Here is a 19,380-nt window from a genome sequence, read left to right on the forward strand (position 1 = left end):
TATAATGGAAAACATGCCTGGTTATTGAACATTCCTTTACGTTTACATTCTTCGTGTGAAACTGATATTCTCAGCCTTACGAAGCCACGGAGTGTTGCAAGAGTCCGCATCTTTCATTTGCTCACTGTAATTTCATTGGAATTTTAGTCAAAGTACTAAAAACAGTAAAGTGGATGGTAAGAAAAACCAAAGAATCTCATTCAAAGTGTAGCTCACAAAAACGGAGCTAAAAGAAAAGCGTTCGTTCTTATTATATCATCCATTGTTTGTAGTGTTTACCAAGCGAAAAGGACGAAAAACAATTCTTACTGAATGAATCATTAGTAACGCTCCGATGCCTCGCATCAGGTTCCATCGAACGACTCTGCCTTTCTAGGGGCAAAGATTTTTGCTCACGCTATCGTTTCACAAAAGGACGACATATTTGCACGTGACAGAGAGTCTGATGCACTTCATTTCTTAACTCAACTCGTTTACTTGAAGACCGTAGAGGGCACAGTGCTGAGCTGTTATCGCATTTTAAGAAATCGCGGTGGCAAATCATTTTTGCCGTGTCCTTCTGTTAAATACAGCTTTGATTGTACCTCTCATTCTATCTCGGCAGTGTCCGTGTTCTGTGGAAGTGGTTTTCGTTTACTGTTCATATCTCGGCACTTCCATCAAAAATACAACCATGATTCTCGGGTGCTTGAAGCATCGGGAAGTCCGGAGTGTTTGAAAAACACACGAACGCAAAGCAAACAAAACGACAAAGACAAATACAATGACTACAATCTTTTTGGCCTTTTCCTGCAGAATCGTTAGAGCTGTCCTTGTAATCTTCAAATGAAATGGCTGAGCTTCCGTTCCTCCTCTCCGAATATAACACCTCACAGAGGTAAAATACAGGTTCAAAATGGTGTTTCTACGATCATGACCGATGGGTGACTCTAGTTGAATTATTGATTACAAGATAGAAGATTACAAGCAAAGAAATTACTTAGAACTGGAGAAGTAAAGCGACACAGTTTTAATCGGTGCTTCTCGTTGCTTTATTATTAGGTTTTAAACAGAAACAGAAAATTCTACTACCCGGTAAAAGAAAAAAAGGAAATGACTCCAACTATTTAAAACACTAAGAACACTATACAAGTTTCATTGCAAAAAACTGCATCATGGTAATCATTACATCTTAAGATTCTCTAATGCAAATCTTTCATCAGTTAAATTAAGTTCGGCGACAATCTAAATTTTCATTGCACAAATTCACGGATGGTACATTCGGAGCAAGCAAACGTTTATCACTTGCATGTAGCGGTCCCACAAGCACCGGATGTCCTGATTGTCTCGTGGAACCTCCAGATCCAGCACGCACTGCGTCATGCACTGCATGAACAGCTGCACCTGATCCCTCGTCCAGCAATTTTGCTTCCACGGTTCTATTAGACGCTCCGTTAGCTCGACAAACAGCAGTCTCATCTCCCGGGTGCGATGCAGATTGCACGCCAACATTATGATCGCCCGATAGTACGTACGGAAATTATTATCCACCTCCTGGTACGCCCTTTCCAGCAATGTTGGCTTTAAGCGTATCGAGACGAGGCTGAAAGGAGAGATAAAGCTTTCCGACAACAGATACTCGGGCATCTCGCATCACAACGCTTACTGTTTGATTTCCTTCTCTTTGTCCAAAAGGTAGCGTATCTCACGCAAGTCAAGTAGAAACTCTTTGTCCATCTCGGTGTCCAAATAGTCGGCGCCGGAGTGTTGATAAGTGTATGTCCAGTAAGTCATCAGGGCCTGCAATCCCGGACTGTGTGAAGCTCAGGTTGATTACCCTTAACAAAATCCCACTGCCCGCTTACCTGCGCACACTCGTAAAAGTCTTTAAAGTTAAGATACTGCAGCTTCCGTTTGGCCGTTTCAAAGCGCAGACATGCAATGAACACCACGGCGGCGTACTTTTGTGCCAACTCCTCCGGCAGTATAAACTGCTGCCGAATGTTGATCGCAATGTTGCCCTGCGTTTCTTCGACTGCCTTGAAGATGCGCTTCACGTTGTCGAACTGGCGCCGACACGACTTCAGCCGCACGCCCGTCTTCTCCGCCACCTCGTCCAGATCCTTGCGATTGCGGGAGTTGAACTTTTTGCCAAAAAGTTCTCGCGCCACCGTGTCATCGAGCGAGTAGTACCGATCGATCAGTAACGACCGGTCTTGTGGGCTTATCTGAAACGTCGGTTGCTCGGCCAGCTTCGGTGGGGCGTGAAGAAACTTTTCCAGCAACGCGTACGTCCGATAATGATCCTGCACATCGGATGAAATCAGCTCTTGCGGAACGTCCGCAAACATACCGCCCTTCTGTTTCAGTAGTGTGACCGCATCTCCACCTGCAAAACAAGACACATTGCAACAACTAACCTTCGCGCTACGGGCATTTCTGCGGCCTTTCCGTACAGGAGTACCCCTCTACCCAGAGCTGATAAACCTCCGGATCGATTATCGTGTAATTACTGATGAAAACATCCACGTGCACGTCGGCAAACATATTTCTTAACAAGTTTCACTGCTGCACAATGCGTCCGCTTTGTTTACTGTTTAGGTCCGAACTCATTTTGACAGTTGTGCTCGGTCATTTCGAGAGAGAGAGCGCGAGAGTGCGCGCTACCGGAGAGCGACAGAAAGAGAGTTGCAAACCAAAACAAACCTCTTCTTCAAGCAAAAGTTGAATGAAAATATAACTCACGGTGCTTGACTCGCCCGCTAATGGGTACAGAGATTATCAAAAAGTTCACCAATTATGACATTCACTGACTTAGATAGTATGCGCAAGTAGCACCGTAGTACTAACAGGTTCGAAGAATGACGAACAAAACAGCTGTCCAAGCAAAACAGAGCGCAAAACTGTCACTCGCTCTCGCACATTTAATCTCTCTCTCGGTTGACGTTGACGGAACGATACTAGCGACATCTTTTTCTTTTGAAAAATTCAAATTCAGGTTACACAAAGTGACAAAAGTTTGATGATATGATCAAAATTACTTTATTCATTAAAAAATCAATCCACAACCAAATCATTAAAAATTGAAAAGAACTATTCAAAATTAACACAAAAATCAATTATTATTCAGTAGCTGTTTTTGTTTTACATGGTGAGGGAATGCATTACGCAGTACCATGGATTACGGCTTTACGGGTTCGTGTAGGACTCTCTCCCGAGGGGTCATACCCAGTAAACCTCTAACCTACTCACCTTGATTCTCCATCCTACCGCTTCTGGAACTGCCGTTTCCGGCTATCTGAAACTGCCATTTCCGGCTTATCGAAATACTGTGGGCCTAGGCTCCGAAAAGAGTTCCGATGCACTTGGCCTGACCCGGCCATCCTTCGGGATCAAGATCCAGTGATCACTCACGGTCGATTGTCCTAGGTACAGTGACCACTTCCAGCGTCTGAGCGACTTGCTGCGATAAGGGGCAGACACCCGCTGACTACGGCAGTAGCTGTTCAGTAGCTAAGCTTAATTCATTCGTTCGTTGGACTTGAGGCTGTGCGCACGTACGAAACGTTGGTTGCTTGCGCATTCTGTGGTTTGCTTTCGCGGATGGTCTAATACCGTAGACGAAACCAGTGAACAATCGTTTTGCCAATTGGAGTGCCACAGAAAGCTGTCCGCATTTAAGAAATACATCTGCGTTACACCAGACGACCGTGTTTCTCTGGCGAAGTGATTCAACATCCAAAGACCAATCTCAGCCGCGTTACTGGGACGGGTACGATATGTGCAATAAAGAGTGGTATTCATAAGGAACGTTCGATCAGTGCCATCAATATCCGGGCCGGAAAGGGTACGTCGTTATGAAATCGAACATGCGAATCGTCGACGGCGGCCTTATTCTGGTGATCTTCGCCGTTTGCTGTGCAATTGCCGCAAGCAAAACGCGCGCCGAGCTTGATAACGATGAACTGTGGGATCGTTTGCTGAAGCGGCAGCTACACCACGAAATCACAACAAACGACCACCACACCGATGACGCCGAAGACGGGAGCCGGGCAACCCCCCCAGCCAGTCATCCGGTCGATCGTGCGCGTATCAATCATCGCACCGAGCCCATTGATGCTGATAGCGCACCGCTGCTCACGGATGATCAGGATGAGTTCCTTACGGTCGATGGTAACGCTCCGGCAAAGGTCAATCGCTACAATGCTGATAGCGCCTGGGATACGGCGGAAGGCAGCGATGACGATGCCACCGGCACGGTTCCGGACCTCGCCGAAACCGATGACGTAGTAGCGCATGACGATGGCAGTGGCCAGGAAGCTCTTCTCCAGGCAGACGATCCATCGTCGATTGATAAGGAGTTGGTTGGTATTTTGCAGAAACGCCCCGAATCGCGGGAAATTCTGGAGTCGCTCGGGCTGGCAGCAAAGCCGAGCCGTTCGTTTGCGGACCCGAGCGACCTGCAGGCCCTGAAGGAACACGTGAAAGCGCTTCTCACACTGCCGGTAAACAAACGGAAGTTCCACCGCATCCTTCCGACACTGGCGGAAGATGTGGACAGCATTGGGGAACCCCTGGGTCAACCGGCACCACTGCTTGCCGCACACCGTGAGGTGACGCGCCCGTCCACTGTCCTACTGCCTGACCTGCAGCGAACCCTTGCCACGCAGCGAGACACCCTACTTCCACCGCAGGAAGGACAGCGTAGCTTGGTAATCGTGTTCGATGCTACCGGTTCGATGGTTGACGATCTGCAGCAGCTTCGTGACGCGGCCCGGCTCATCATTGCCGAGGTCACGCAACGGAACGGAAGTAATCCGATTTATAACTACATTTTCGTGCCATTCCGTGACCCACACGTCGGGCCAAGGCTGGTGACACGCTGCCAGGACGAGCTGCTGAGCGCGCTGGACAGTCTGCAAATCGTAGGCGGTGGCGACTGCCCGGAGGCGGCCCTAGAGGCGCTGGCCAGTGCCATCGATGCTGCCATGCCCCACTCGTTCGTGTACGTATTCACCGACGCCACGGCCAAGGACTTTCGGCTCGATCAGCGCGTGTTGCAGTTGGTGCAGAGGAAGCAAACACCCATCACGTTCCTGCTGACAGGTTTCTGCGATGGCAAGGAGACGCCCGGCTACCAGGTGATGAGCAACATAGCCGCCTCGAGCAATGGCCAGGTGTTCGACCTGCGAAAGGATCAGATCGAGGAGGTACTGCTGGCCATTCGTAACACGATGGACATCGATCACGTGCCGCTGAAAGCGATCGACTCGGCCGCTCCGAAGGCGCACGAAATCGGCCTGAGCGTGGACAGTACGCTGAAAGAGTTCAGTGTCAGTGTGGCCGGTGTGAAGCCGACAATCGAAATCCTCGATCCACAGAGCGAGCCGTATAACCGATCGCGGGAAGTGCTGAACCTGGAAAACATTCGTGTCGTCAACGTGCCCGATCCGGCACCGGGCCGGTGGAATATCAAAGCGTCGGCCGATTCCTCCCACTCCATCCGTCTGTCTGGCCTGAGTGAGGTGCAGTTTAACTTTGGCTTCAGCCTCGTGGAACCGCACAACAATCGGTCTCTGTCGCACCAGCCGGTGCTGGATGAGAAAAACTTTCTCGCAGTCGAACCGTCCGATCCGACTTTGATCAGTGTACTCGACTCCGTCACCATTACGTCGCACAACCTGGGGACATCGCCGAGTGGAGCCGTGTTTGAGTTTAAGCTTCCTCTCGAGCCGGTGTCCGATAATAACGGTGGGCTTTATCGCACTAAAGCTTTCGACAGTCCACGACAACCGTTCAAACTGACGATCAACGGTCGTAACGCAAACGGAGAACCGCTGCAGCGTCTGTTTTCGACGGCGATCCAAGCCACGGGTCCCACCGCTCCGGAAGTTTCCGTCGGCCACACACCTTTCGTGGAGCTGCTCGAAGGAGACCACTATGTGCTGGAATGTCGCATCCATTCGGCCATTCCGATTGTGGCCGCCTGGCAACGGAACAAGATCGGTGTTGTGCAGCAACACTTTAAGTAAGTTTCCATTACTAATTCAACGCTGACAGTTCTGAACACACACTCCTTTCCAGTGAATCCAATGTGCTGTCGCTGGGTTTGCAGAATGTCAACGCTAGTCATGCTGGGAACTACACCTGTCTGGCCACCAACATACTAGGGCAGGACGAGAAAATGGTCAAACTGAAAGGTTAGCTGGCTTGGTAACTTTGGGATAAAAACTGATACCACCTCCCCATTGCAGTGAACCGTCGATTTAGCACCAGTCTCCGATTGCTTCCGAAGCACACCGTAGCCGTCGAGCACGAACCATTCATCGCCTTGAGGTGTATTCTGGAGCACGGCCCTGACGGGGCCACCATTGAAATCTACTGGACCCACAATGGGCTTCCGTTGGTGGCCGGCGATGGCAAGGCTTACCTGGAATTTGTAGACCTAAACAAATCCCACTCCGGTAACTACACGTGCTACGCCGACATCGAAGGTGTGCGTGTGGCCAGTGAAAACAGCTCGGTTATCGTGGAGTACTCGCCGAAAACGAACGATTCCAGCCGAGGACTCGTGCGCGAGTACGGTGAGTGGGTCGAGCTAGAGTGTGAAATTGACGCCCTGCCCGAACCGGAATACCAGTGGGACTATCAACCACTGGACCAATCGCACGACCTGCGGCCACTGCCAGCGGGTGGAAGAAAGTCGATCGCTCTCGAAATGACACCCCGTGCGGAAGGGCTGTACGTGTGCGAGGGACGGAACGATTATGGAGTCGCCCGACAAACGTACGTTCTGCAGGGAGCGGCCAATGGTAAGGACACTTAGCTTGGGCGATCATCAGTTGGTCCGACCTTCACACGACAACTTCTCGTTCAATATCAGCACCTCCGAACATAATCAAACATCCAGACACGACGCTCTACGTGGCGCTCGGGTCCTCAATCACGCTGAACTGTTCCTGCGAACTGTGCCAACCGTTGAGCGAGTACATCTGGACCAGTCAGCGGGGTACGTTTGAGAGCAGCCCGGAAGAGTCAATCGACAACATTCGCGTTACACTCGACAACGATCAGTCGCGCAATGCGGTGCGCTACCTGCTAACGATAGATGCCTTCCGGCCCGACAACGAGGCCAGCTATACCTGCATCTTCTCCAACGAGCACGGTGCCGACGCCATGATTCTGCAGCTTCGCACGATGGTCGCCCCGGAAGTGGAGTCGATGCTAGTGGACGGCGAACCATCGACCGGTAGAACCGTTCTCAAGAAGCTTGGCACGGACCCTGGTTCAATCGGTTGCGAAGCCGTGGGACTCCCGGAACCGACCGTTCGGTGGCAGAAAAATGGCCATCCACTCAGCGCAACAGATGACCTGCCGCTAACGTTAGAAAACGAAAACAAAACCATCAAGTTCCATGTTCCGTACAGCACGGCTAGCGAGGGCTACTACGAGTGTTTCGCATCGAATCCCCTCGGGACCGTGTCCTCCTCACTGCACTTGCGAGTGGGCGCGGCTCCACAAGCTTCCGCCGACCATCGCGTTTCGCGGGCCAAGGTCGGTGAACTGGTTACGCTGGTGTGCAACATTTCTGGTACTCCCGACCCGCAGCTGCGCTGGGAACCAGCCTCCGCTTTCGAGGATTCGACACAACGCACCCAGCAGCTAGTGGCCGGGTACGAAACGGCGGGCTTCTATCACTGTCTGGGCGTTAACGAGCACGGCTCGGCGGAGCAAAACTTTACTCTCGAAACTTACGGGCCACCGGAGATTAAAGACTCGCCCGATCTGTCGATCCAGCTGGGCATGGGACAGGACACGCTGATGGAGTGTTTTGGCTGGGGTATACCGGAAGTAAGTCTTTCGATGCACGATGAACTAGACAAACGAACCTTATCCAATTTATTTTTACAGCCATCGATTAGTTGGACGTTTAACGACTTGCCGATCGTGAACGGTTCCGGTATTGGCATTACGGAGGGAGGACTACAAATTTACAATAGCTCGTACGGTCACAACGGAGTGTACGGGTGTACGGCTCAGAACGAACATGGTGTGCGCCAAAAAATCTACTATCTAACCGTTAGAGGTAAGCGACGGCATGACGAGGGCATCTCCCATTTTTCACCGACTCACTTGGTCGGCTGGGCACTAAAGTACGACGATCGGGAAGCGGCAACAGCAAACCTTTCCAGCGGAACACCGACAAACCGACCGATTTCTCCACTCGATGTCAGAGGGCGTGCGGGCCATCCTTCTGGCGGTTGCCAGTCTTGCTTTTTAGTGCCGCAACAGCAGCAGCAACAGACGCTCGTGTGCGCCGCTTGGGCCTCCATTTGCTCCTGAAAACGCTGCCTCGAGACACGTTCCGCTTCAATACGCTCACGGTGCCAGAGATCCTGTTGGTAAAATGTCGGTAGCTTCATTCTAATTTTGTTTTGCCGTGTCCGCCTTGCTTGCCAGATAACCACTCAATCCGAAGTCTACTGCGCGTGCGCTGTGTGCTACTAGAATGTTTCGTCCAAAACACTGTCAATGTGCACTTTGATCTAAGAAGCTCTCCGGTTCGCTGATGGTTGCTCTGTACTTTCATTCGCTTCTAGATCCACCTCGTATAACGTCATCACTGGATTCGCACGTTACGCTGCTGCCAAACGAAACGGCACACTTCGATTGCAGCGGCACCGGAAGTCCGCCTCCGAAGGCAACGTGGCTGTTTAACGGCACTGTCCTGGGGCAGGATCGCGACCTTTACCTGTCATACGCCAACACTTCGACCGGTACGTACACCTGTTTGCTCGAGAGCTCCGAAGGCACGGACCGACAGAACACGTTCATCAGTCCCTTGCGCCCACCGCAACGGTTGGCATCCGGAAACTACAGCACCAACAGTCTCACTCCGCTCAAGAGGCGAGCCGACGAGCCACTGGTCCTGCTGTGTCCGTTCGAGAACTACAAGAGTCTGCTGTGGCAGCTGAACGAGAAGGGCCTTGAGGAGCACTTCGATTTGACCGACGTGCAGCTGAAGGAAAATCTCCTCATCATCGAACATCTGCGGGCCCAGCATGAGGGCACGTACACGTGCGTGGTACAGAACCGTGCCGGGAGCGATCGACACTCATTCCTGGTGGGTGTCCTGACGCCCCCCAGCATTCAACGGGTGCACCCGGATGCGTTGAGCGAGGAACCGGACCCGTGGCTGCCCGATCAGCCAATCGACAGTGCGGTAGAAGTGAACCTGCTGTCCGGCGAAACCCTGCAACTCCTGTGCCAGGCAAGTGGGTCTCCCGAACCGACTATTCACTGGAACCGGCGCGATCAGATGGTGTCGTCCACGGCCAATCTCACTATCCCGCACGTGGACCTCCATCACGGAGATCTGTACGTTTGCATCGCGGAGAACGAGCTAGGCAAGTCAACGCAAACCTACCGGCTCGACGTCATGACTTCTCCACAGTTCTACGACGAACCAGTCCGCTCGGTTGAGGTGTTCGTCGGCGATGATCTCGAGCTAGACTGCACGATGCAGGCCAATCCGCCAGCATCGTACCAGTGGCTGAAGGAGGAGTGAGTATTCCCTGACACCCTACTGTACGGCGTAATGTGTAAACCTTTCTGTGTAAACTGTTCCCCCAGCGCACCGTTGGATGAGTTTGAAGTTACGCTGGAATTTGTCAACATACAGCCGCAGGATTCGGGCGTCTACCAGTGCGAGGCCGAAAACGTGTTCGGTCAGAACCAGAAGTCATTCCAGGTGCTGGTGTACCGTAAGTAGCAGCCGATTGCTCCCCCCAATCAGCCATGCGTACTGGAACTTTTCATTTTTCCGTAGAACCCGCGGAAATAACATCATTTTCAGCCAATCAAACTCTGCTGGCGGGAGACAGCATCGAGCTGGACTGTACCGCCGTCGGCAACCCGATACCGGTGCTCAGCGTCGTGCACCGTGGCGAAGTCCTTGCGTCGACCGCCGAGCTCGACGGACCGGCCATGGTCATCGATCGGAACTATCGCGTCAAGAGCAACGTACACAGAAGCGCGCAGAGTTACAGTTTTCACGCCCAACGCCTATCGCCGTTCGAGGTACGGTTTTCGATGCGCCAATCGAACGCCTCGCTGCTCGATCGGGGCAAATATCTCTGCATGGCACAGAATGCTATCGGTTTCGAGGAGCGTCTCGCGAAAGTGGACGTCCTCGTGGCGCCGTATGTGCAGGCCGAGAAACTGAAGCTCGACGGCACCACGATACGTCTGCTGGAAGGGCTACCCCTGTTTCTGTTCTGTCCCATAGACGGCACACCTAAGCCGACGATCGGATGGTACCGGAACAGCAAGCGGCTCAAGCAAAGCACCAGCACCCTGTTTCTGCCGAGTGTTAGCCATCGCGATGTGGGCACATACCTTTGCTACGGCGAGAACCCGATCGGTAAAGCGGAGCTTCAGTACATACTGGAGGTGCTGGTTCCGCCGGCCATCATTAGCAGCGTGCTGTACGGCGAAGCGTTCCTATCAGCGGACGAGCCGGACCAGGAAGAGCTGCCCGTACTGGCGGGCGACAACGTGACGTTAGACTGCTCCACTCTCGGGCATCCCGTGCCGGAAGTACACTGGACGAAGGTCGACTACCTGGACGAGCACCGGAACGAACTGCTGGCCGGCAAGGAGCCAATCCTCGAGCTGTACAATGTTCGCCACACCGCCACGTACTCGTGTTACGTGAACAATACGGTCGGATCAGCCCAGAAGCTGTACCACGTCGTCGTCCAGACGGCCCCGTCGTGGAAGTCCGACCCGGCCAACCACCAGCAGCAGCAGCGCGTTTCGCTACACCACAGTCTGGATCTGGCGTGCGAGACCAATGGGTCACCGGAAGCAACGGTTTTGTGGCTGAAGGATGGGCGACCACTGCAGAAGCACGACGAGGGGTACGTCTTCGGGGCCCACGGACACACGTTGCGGCTGCTGGCGGCCAAACTCTCCGACGCCGGCACGTACCAGTGTGTGGCGAGCAATGCCCTCGGCCAAATCAGCCTGGACTTCAACGTAGCGATCGATGGTAAGAGCATCGTCCGCACATTACTAGGTTGTATGCTAAGTTTTGACGTTCGATACCAGAGGGCGCAGCAACGATCCTAATTTTTCTTTGTTATATCGGTAGACTCTTCAACTGAACGTATGTGAAGTTTTATTTCAATCGGTCATTTTTTTACAAGCCATTTAGTATAAACATGTCACAGTATTGTTTACAATGGGAAAAGTCAAGTGAAAGTGAAATCAGAGAAAAAAAATCGTGCAGTGGCTTAATTTTTATTTTTGGAAGGTTTAAAAGGAAAATTATAAAAGAATGTTGAAAGTGTAGAAGGACTCTTCACCTTTTATTAGGGGGTAAAAAGAGGGGTTTCTGAGTTTAAAAATGGTCGTAGTGAACGATCCATCTATCCATCCTTTAAGACGATCCATGTCAAAAACGTAAAAAAACAGGAACAGCACTTGAACTCGTAGAAAAAATACAGGATGTCGTATTGGAAAATCGTTGAATCATTTTAATAGATTTAGCGTAAGGCCTAGACATCTCATTGAACAGTATAACCAATATTTTGGCTGAAGTTTTGGTTTCGAGAAAGCTGTTTGCAAAATGGGTACCGCATTCGCTAACAATGGAACAAAAATACTTTCGACTGCATCTTTCTCGGCAAAATTTAAAGCTTTTTCGAAAGGATAAAGCGTATTTTTTGCATTGAATCATCACTGTGGGGACTTGGGTCTATCGCTATGGTTTTGAATCAAAACAAGCGGCTAAAGAATGGTGCGAACCCGGTTCTTCAGCTCCGAAACGTTCAAAAAGGTGTAAGCATCAGTTTTAGCGATTCAAATGGAATTTTGTTACCGGGTTACTTACAAACTGGTAAAACAATAAATTTCGAACATTGTTGTAACCTTTAAGACCTGCTGAAAGTGAAAATTCGTGAAAAAAGACCCGCTTTGCAGAAGTAAAACATCCTCTTTCATCAGGGCAATGCTCCGTGTGACAAGAGCATTTTGAAAATGGCAAAAATCCATGAATTAAGGATCGAATTGTTGAAGTATCCACCCTATTAACCAGATTTGACCCCTAGCGACTTTCATCTGTTTTCAGACAAAAAAAATCGTCCGCGGAAAGCGTTTTTCATCAAATGATGACGTCATAACAGCTGTAAAAAGTACTGTGAAATCTCGATACTATATGGCTTGTAAAAAAAATGACCGATTGAAATGAAACTTCACATACGTTCATTTGAAGAGTGTACCAATATAACCAGTGTACCAAAAATTAGATAGGAAGTCCACACCGTTCCGCCATTAGTAGTTAGCCTTTTCAACTCGATCCTTTCGTTCACAGTGCCCGTCAGCTGGTCACCTTGGGGTGCGTGGTCGGTTTGTAGTGCCCCGTGCGGCACTGGGACCCAGTTCCGGTCCCGCATCTGTCTACTGCTGAACGGATCGCCCGCTCAGGGCGATCAGTTCAACTGTGTTGGCGAGAACGTGCAGATGAAGTCCTGCGAACTGTTGCCATGCCCGATCAACGGTGGATGGGGCGACTGGACGCCCTGGAGCAGCTGTGCGCCCGACTGCGTCGCGGAATACGGTGGCGTGCGGCCGATACGACAGCGTAGCCGTCGGTGTGACTCGCCAGTGCCGGCACTCGGCGGTAAACCGTGTGTCGGAGAAGGTTACGAAGAGGAACCGTGTCCGGTGCGCTACTGTTCAGTGGACGGTGGCTGGACGGCGTGGTCCGAATGGACGGCCTGCAGCGAACCTTGCGGCTTCGGACGCAGCCTAAGGGCGCGAAGCTGCACCAATCCCGTCCCGCGTCACGGTGGCCAGCCGTGTGAGGGAGCGGAGAGTGAGGTTAAAATATGCAAACAGCAAGAGTGTCATGTCGACGGCGGCTGGTCCGAGTGGTCCCAATGGTCGCGGTGCAGTAAAACCTGTGGTACTGGCGTCAAGACTCGGAAGCGGCTCTGCAACAACCCAGAACCGAAGGCCGGCGGTATGGTGTGTGTGGGCGAGAACACGGAAATCGCTCAGTGCAGCACCAAGCGATGCCGGAACGATGCACTCCTGCGCACGATCGACACGGCGCAGACCGGATCCCGCAGAAACTATACCCCGTTGGTGATGTACGAATCGAAACATCAGCCCTCGAACGCTCCTACGCGGTTCTCGATACGGTCGGAATCGGCCAGCACGGACTACGATGACGGAACTGACTCCGACGAAGGAAGCTCAGGGCCGGGTTTCCAGGTGGTACGCAATTACCAGTACGCAGAGGCACCTCCGGTAGAGTACGTGGACGTCCCACAAGCCGCAGCTGCGGCGTCGTACGGAATCAAGGTGACGATGAAGAACACGATTCGCCTTTCAAACGATACGACGGCCTACGATTTGTACTTCGGTGACCGAACCATCCCCGCCCCGTCTGTGACGATCCGTTGCCAGGAGGGGTTCGCTTATGACGCAACCAGCGACGCCTGCAGTGATGTCGATGAGTGTGAAGCCGGAAATTGTGCCGGGCCAGCGCAGGTGTGCGTCAACACTGTCGGCAGTTTCGAGTGCCACTGTGAATCCGGCTACCGCCCGGCCCGGTACGATCGGGATGACGACGATGGGAGTTTGGTCAACACGATAGCGGATCGCTGCATCGACATCAATGAGTGTCGCGAGCAAATAGACGAATGTTCCCACTACTGCACCAACACCCCGGGCAGCTACCGATGCTACTGCCCCGAGCGCTACCACCTGGCACAGGACGGCCGATCGTGTACGATTAAGCGGAAACGGAACGAGCCCAATGGCTCGCGTAGTTCGTCCGGTGCCGCACTGCTCGCAAGTCGCTGTGCAGAAGGGTTCCGATGGCTCGACAATCACTGCCAGGACGTGGACGAGTGTGAACTGCAAGCCGACGAGTGTGGCGAAGGTTTATCGTGCCTGAACACGCGTGGCTCCTACCTTTGCGTTCACACGGCCTGCCCACCGGAGTATGAGCAGGACTACGACAGTGACACGTGCTTGCTGAATTGCACCGTGCACGCGCAGGGCTGTTCCGAACGGATGGCACACACGGGACAGACGCTATCGCATCTGATAGTTACGCTGGAACGGTTTCTTCCTCGACAATCGCTAGCGATCCTGTCGGTTCCAGCCGCTCAACGTACGGCTGACTTCGATACTGCGTTCACGTTCCGCGATCGACAGTTTGCGCACATTTTCTCGCTCGAAACGATGCGCAAAACATCCGGGGCCGTGCGGCTGTACGCCAACCGGAAGCTGCAACGCGGACGGATCTACAAACTAAATCTGGCAGCGACATCGATCGGTCGCTACACGGGACGGGTGGAATACGTGCACGATTTCGTTGTGTACTTGCATTGGTTCGACTAGGACATGGGCCACCGAGAAGCCCTAAAATAGTCATTAGAGGTTCTTACACCCTGTAGCCGTTACATAGCTTTGAAACTCGTAGACATATTTAGGCTACAGACTCGATCATCATCACGTTTCAGTTCCGTTTCCCTTGCTTTTAACCTTCCAATCTTCAAACAAACCAAAAAAAACCAAAGACAGCAGCTAATACGCATACTCGCTTAGAAATAGAGGAAAACCTAAGCTCATCGAATTCGACACTTGAAATTGCAATCGCTTGAATTGGCAAAGACGACGACGAACGTCGTTTTTCATAGAAGTCCACCGTTTGAACATTGGGATGGTTATAATGGATGGTTGCGATTATAAGCTAAATTTAGAAATTAAGCTCACCATAAGCTCTACTGTCTCACTCTGATGTACTCGAGATCGATTGAAAGGATCGTGTACGTTTACCTAAGAAATTTATTAATTTCGGACCGTTTGCGGCAAGAACGCAGGATGCAAAAAAAAATCAATCACCACTCCCCCGTTTCTCTACCAATATTTAATTCGAAATAGAAAATATATATCCATTTGTTAATGTATAATTTGTCTGCATATAGATCGGATAGTTTACAGCGTAGGTTTGTAGTTCACTTTCTGTTCTATTCAGCATCAGTCCTCCCCGGTAGATTTCGCTAGATCGCCTGCCGAGTGGCGTAAACTACTGGCGCAACTAACAGTATATGCGCGTGTAACACATTTTCATCGCCTTCGATCGTGTTTGGTTTTGCTGCAGGTTTCGTTTGTCTATTTTAACTGGTATTGTTTCTTGTTTTTTTAGGGTATTTATTCCTCTGCTCAGTGATGCTTCACAGATTCGTTTTATAAAAAGTTTAGCCTATTTACAGGAACAAGACGCGACCGATGAGTAGGACGATGAGCATGATCCGTCTGATAGTGTTTATTGTTATCCATCATCCTTTATGTCGTTATTCAACTTCTCCATTGTTACTCTAAATTTTGTCTCTGCCACGGATGTTCGTTCTTTGCCCCCGGTGAAAGTGAGGAAACACTAGAAAGAGTTCCTCTAAGAAGCGTATCAAAGTGATGAGAACGGCACGATTTTTTCGTTTCCGTTCTCCAATTTTAGCACGTTTGCCATTTCGTTTTTTTTTTATTCCAACCGTTTGTGTGCAACCCCATAAGTGTTTGGGCTCGTTCAGCCCGAGCTACAATTCACTAACGGGTCCACACCGAGTACGATTCGATTGTACCTCTCACGATCGACATGTTACGTTCGAGGGGAGTTTTTTGCTGTACAGTATTTGGTATTGCTAGCGCTTCAGAAAAGTTCTCTTTTTAATTATCAAGGAAGATGCAACCACTTTTTGTGTAGAAAGGAGTTTTATCTAGAAATACGGTCCTCAACATTCTATCTAAGCAAGAAAAGAGAATAATAACGCAAAAAGTCAAAATTCAAAAATTAAAACAAAAAGCCGCTACAGGAGTGTGGTTATTTGGCAGCGTGATCGCGTTTTGCGAGAGAGTTAGGAATTTTCCAGGATATTAGAAGTAGTAAAAGTTCTGCCGTCATGCCAAAAACAAAATGTTCACTAAACAAGAATCATGTCCGACACCTCCATTTACTTGAGATCTAACTCCTCGCTGGTATCATCGGTACTATCGTTGTTAAGCTCCGGAAGTAGTTCGGAATCGAGTTTCGGCGATGATTTCGCATCGGTAGGAGTGCCAATATCCTTCATTCCAGTATTTTTCGTGCATACACTATTCTGCTTCGGATCTTGCTCAAATTTTCGCATATCGTCTTCGCCGGTTGACGTTGGTTTCTCTTCCGTGGAAGGGTTGTTTTCCTCCAGTGCCGCTTCTCCTTTTTTGCAATCAGTTGAGGATGTGCTGGGCTCGGCAACGCTCGCAACCGATGGTGGACCGAACGCCGAAGGAGGGGTTGTAGGTGGCGCGTGAATTCTTCCTTCATCCGATCGTTCGCTATCACTGCCAGACCCGGAATCATCCTCCAATACTCGCCCATTACCAAACTGCCGCTCGCCGACCGTCTCGGTTGGATCCGAACTTGTCCCTGCTACCGTGTCGCCGTGCGATGGCTTCCGGTAGCGCTTCTTTATCTTAGCTTCACGCTTCGCAACTGCATCCTTGCACCGACCGATCAGCTGTTCGTATGGTTGACCGTGCAGAAAGCACACAATAATCACCGTCATGTTGTCACCGCCGATTCCACCCATCTGACAGTCCGGTGCCAGGCAGCGAACCATCAGATTCTCGCAAATCTTCTGTGGATAGATGCCCTGTGCTATCTCCTCCTGCACAAATTCGAGAACCGACTGGCTGGATAGCACATCCCATATTCCGTCACACGCGATCACCAGAAAATCCCAGTCCTCGGTCACCTCACGCTCCTCCACGTCCGGGAACGCTGTCACCATTTGCTCCTCGGGCAGCTTTTCCTGGTTACGCTTGAGCGTGAAGTCGCCCAGTGCTCGAGAGAGTGCCAGGTAGCCGTTAACGCGATTGTACTCGACATACCCACCTGCTTTACAAATTCGATCCATTTCCGTCGTGTTCATCGGCTTGTGGTCGAACGAAAGTACGTCCAGCCGGCCCCCAACGCATGCGATCGCTCGTGAATCACCTGCGTTGGCACAGTACAGCTGATTTTCCTTAATCAACACCGCTACGGCCGTCGAGCCCGACAGCTGCTCGCGCAGTGCCTCGTTATTCAGCATCGCTTCATCCAAGTCGAGAAACCCACGCTGAAGGGCTCGCTTCAAATCGGTGCCGTACTCGGGTCGTCGTGTAACGTACTTGTGCAGGTGCATTCCAGCATACTCGGCTACCTTCGCACCTCCATGTCCGTCGTACACAGCGAAGAACGCCGTGCCCGGGTCGTCCGGGAGCGACAATATGTGCGTATGCGAATCTTCCATATGCATGCGCCAGCCCTGCATGCAGCTCGATCCAACCTTATAATAGTCATTCTGACAGAACGCCGATTCTTTCGACGTTTCCGGTTCGGACAATGACTGCCCCATCGTGAATCTCACAGAGCTTTTTGGCTAAGCTTCACGAGGTGTGTTTCTGTAACGAACCAAAATTATAAAAGAGAATCATCAGTGTGGAAATGACTACAACAAAGTTGCTGTACTTACAAATTAGGAGATAAGGATTAAACGAAAAAAAATTATCATTGATTTTTGCTCATTCTTTTCTCATTGAAAATATTATGAGCCATAGAAAAACCTCTTATCACAGATTTTACTGATGAAAGATCTGCGTCATGAGCGACTGATAAAGCTCAACAGTGACGATTGTCTTCGTTACGATGTTGAGACGAAGCGCAATTCATGCAAGCAACTTCGAGCAGCTAATTAGCCTCTATTCGACACATATCAAGCGAAATCAACAAACTTCAACGCGACGCGAAGCTTCATCATTACGAAATGAGGATCATAAACTCAGATGAGGCAGTAATGCACCACAAGCAAATACAAAGTACCGTGGTCCCGTCACGTAAGGGTAGGGACTTTTTCTGCCTTTTTGATAAGCATCCACGGAAAACTCTTTACTTTGTGGTGCCTTCTTCGAGGGGGTGCCGGAAGTGAGAATTGAATTTCGAAGGCGAGGCGAACCAAATCAAACTAAAAATACTCACCACCACCAACACGCAGCAGTTTCGATTTAGCACCCAAACGATTCGTTGCAGTAGTAACCGTATATCTTGCGTGATTGATGTGCTTTCTATTCAACGACCACCAAATTTGCATTCGACGCACGATTAAGGTGTTTCAGGATAACAGCTGTTTGCAGCCCATTTGCAAGTTAGGTAAATGTGTTGCATCGCAAATACCACGATGGTTTACCGGATGAATGAAAGCAATTGTTTTCGTGTTTAGATTGGAGGATGAAACGCAGCCGCCACGTGATCACCCTATTATGCTGCCTCGCGCTTTGTACGTTCAGGTGATATGTGTTACGCTTGATAATGGTGCTGTGTGATGGAAGTGATTGTAGAGAGGATGCGCCTGTGGGTTCAGAATGAAGAAAAAAAGATCGACAGTGTTAGAAACAGGCCAGTCATGAAGATAGTTTAAGAGCAGGGCCGAGCAAGTAAACTGTTCTCTGTCGCATGCCATGGTCGGAGGGATTTGAAAATCAGTGATCGTGCTGGTGTCGCTTAATTTCAATCTATTGGTGACACTCTTAAATTTCCTCAATTTCTTCCTCAACAAACAATGTTCCCATTCCTTACCAATAGCACACCTACATTTGTCCCGTCAGCCAGCGGATGTTTAATAATTATCGTCCATTTTTGACGTGCAGTTTTCAGACAGCTCTATAATCAATTCTTACCGGTGAAGGTGTCTTTGTTGATTGCACCAAAAGGCCCAGCAAAGCAGATTGTGCCCACCACAAAGGCAATTCGCAATCCCAAATAAGGTAGATAAGGTATTGCAGTGAAACATGCAGGCGACAAAAGAGGCGAAATTATCTGTTCGCCGATGGTAGGTGACGATTCCTTCGTGACTAAGAAAACTTGCCCGGCGCAGAAACGGAAGGTGTGAAGTCTTGCACGCAAAAAAGGAATTGCAAATTCCTTTCGCAAACTTTTTTACAAACTATTGCCGCAGCGTTACGCTGCAGAAGCCACAGACCGTAAACCCGTGGCCGTTTTGGTTATTTACGTGCTTTGCATCCTTCTTCGCAGTAGCAAAAACAACAACATGGAACCGTCCCAACCTAAACCTACCTTCGGCACCTTTCCGGTTCAGTTTTCGCTACACGCCAGCTACCCTTTGCAGAAAACCGTTCGCCGGGAGCCACCGTTTGGGAATGTATGTACAATACACCGATTAAAGAATGTTTTATCGGCGAATCTTTGATAACGGCTAAGAAAAACACACAGCAACTTTGCCGCAGCAGAAAGCAAAATTACGACTCTCCTTGCACAACTGAGCCGCGGCTGCCAGGTTCTGACAGCTC

At 50.4% G+C, this 19,380-nt stretch overlaps 3 protein-coding genes across 3 annotated transcripts; 1 reads left to right on the forward strand and 2 right to left on the reverse strand.

The window, feature by feature from the left end:
* Window positions 1–1,017: 1,017 nt before the first annotated feature.
* Window positions 1,018–2,856, reverse strand: LOC131210004 (acidic fibroblast growth factor intracellular-binding protein). Its single transcript, XM_058203185.1, has 5 exons — window positions 2,725–2,856; window positions 2,436–2,642; window positions 1,845–2,368; window positions 1,646–1,779; window positions 1,018–1,582 (listed from the first exon to the last, which is right to left on the reverse strand). Exons 2-5 carry the CDS (start codon window positions 2,524–2,526, stop codon window positions 1,246–1,248), a joined length of 1,086 nt encoding a protein of 361 aa, XP_058059168.1. The 5' UTR covers window positions 2,527–2,642; window positions 2,725–2,856; the 3' UTR covers window positions 1,018–1,245.
* A 992-nt stretch (window positions 2,857–3,848) lies between these two features.
* On the forward strand, window positions 3,849–14,948 carry LOC131207608 (hemicentin-1-like). The gene is made up of 9 exons (XM_058200229.1): window positions 3,849–6,007; window positions 6,064–6,179; window positions 6,234–6,791; window positions 6,863–7,830; window positions 7,891–8,065; window positions 8,580–9,543; window positions 9,613–9,743; window positions 9,809–11,032; window positions 12,356–14,948. Exons 1-9 carry the CDS (start codon window positions 3,849–3,851, stop codon window positions 14,395–14,397), a joined length of 8,337 nt encoding a protein of 2,778 aa, XP_058056212.1. The 3' UTR covers window positions 14,398–14,948.
* On the reverse strand, window positions 14,914–19,308 carry LOC131211806 (probable protein phosphatase 2C T23F11.1). Its single transcript, XM_058205428.1, has 3 exons — window positions 19,148–19,308; window positions 18,053–18,422; window positions 14,914–17,478 (listed from the first exon to the last, which is right to left on the reverse strand). The coding sequence occupies exon 3, from the start codon at window positions 17,430–17,432 to the stop codon at window positions 16,008–16,010; it is 1,425 nt and encodes a 474-aa protein (XP_058061411.1). The 5' UTR covers window positions 17,433–17,478; window positions 18,053–18,422; window positions 19,148–19,308; the 3' UTR covers window positions 14,914–16,007.
* Window positions 19,309–19,380: the final 72 nt, after the last annotated feature.

Source organism: Anopheles bellator, chromosome 2 (assembly GCF_943735745.2).
Source record: "Anopheles bellator chromosome 2, idAnoBellAS_SP24_06.2, whole genome shotgun sequence".
NCBI lineage: Eukaryota > Metazoa > Arthropoda > Insecta > Diptera > Culicidae > Anopheles > Anopheles bellator.

Bases quoted from the DNA above. Each gene is read 5' to 3' on its own strand.
- LOC131210004 (XM_058203185.1), bottom strand. From the start codon at position 2,526: ATGTTTGCCGACGTGCACGTGGATGTTTTCATCAGTAATTACACGATA. The intron at 2,369-2,435 runs GTACGGAAAGGC...CTTGTTTTGCAG, and splicing joins CTGGGTAGAGGGGTACTCCT to GTGGAGATGCGGTCACACTA. The intron at 1,780-1,844 runs GTAAGCGGGCAG...CCGGGATTGCAG, and splicing joins ACTTTTACGAGTGTGCGCAG to GCCCTGATGACTTACTGGAC.
- LOC131207608 (XM_058200229.1), top strand. From the start codon at position 3,849: ATGCGAATCGTCGACGGCGGCCTTATTCTGGTGATCTTCGCCGTTTGC. The intron at 7,831-7,890 runs GTAAGTCTTTCG...TTATTTTTACAG, and splicing joins TTGGCTGGGGTATACCGGAA to CCATCGATTAGTTGGACGTT. The intron at 9,544-9,612 runs GTGAGTATTCCC...CTGTTCCCCCAG, and splicing joins TACCAGTGGCTGAAGGAGGA to CGCACCGTTGGATGAGTTTG.
- LOC131211806 (XM_058205428.1), bottom strand. From the start codon at position 17,432: ATGGGGCAGTCATTGTCCGAACCGGAAACGTCGAAAGAATCGGCGTTC.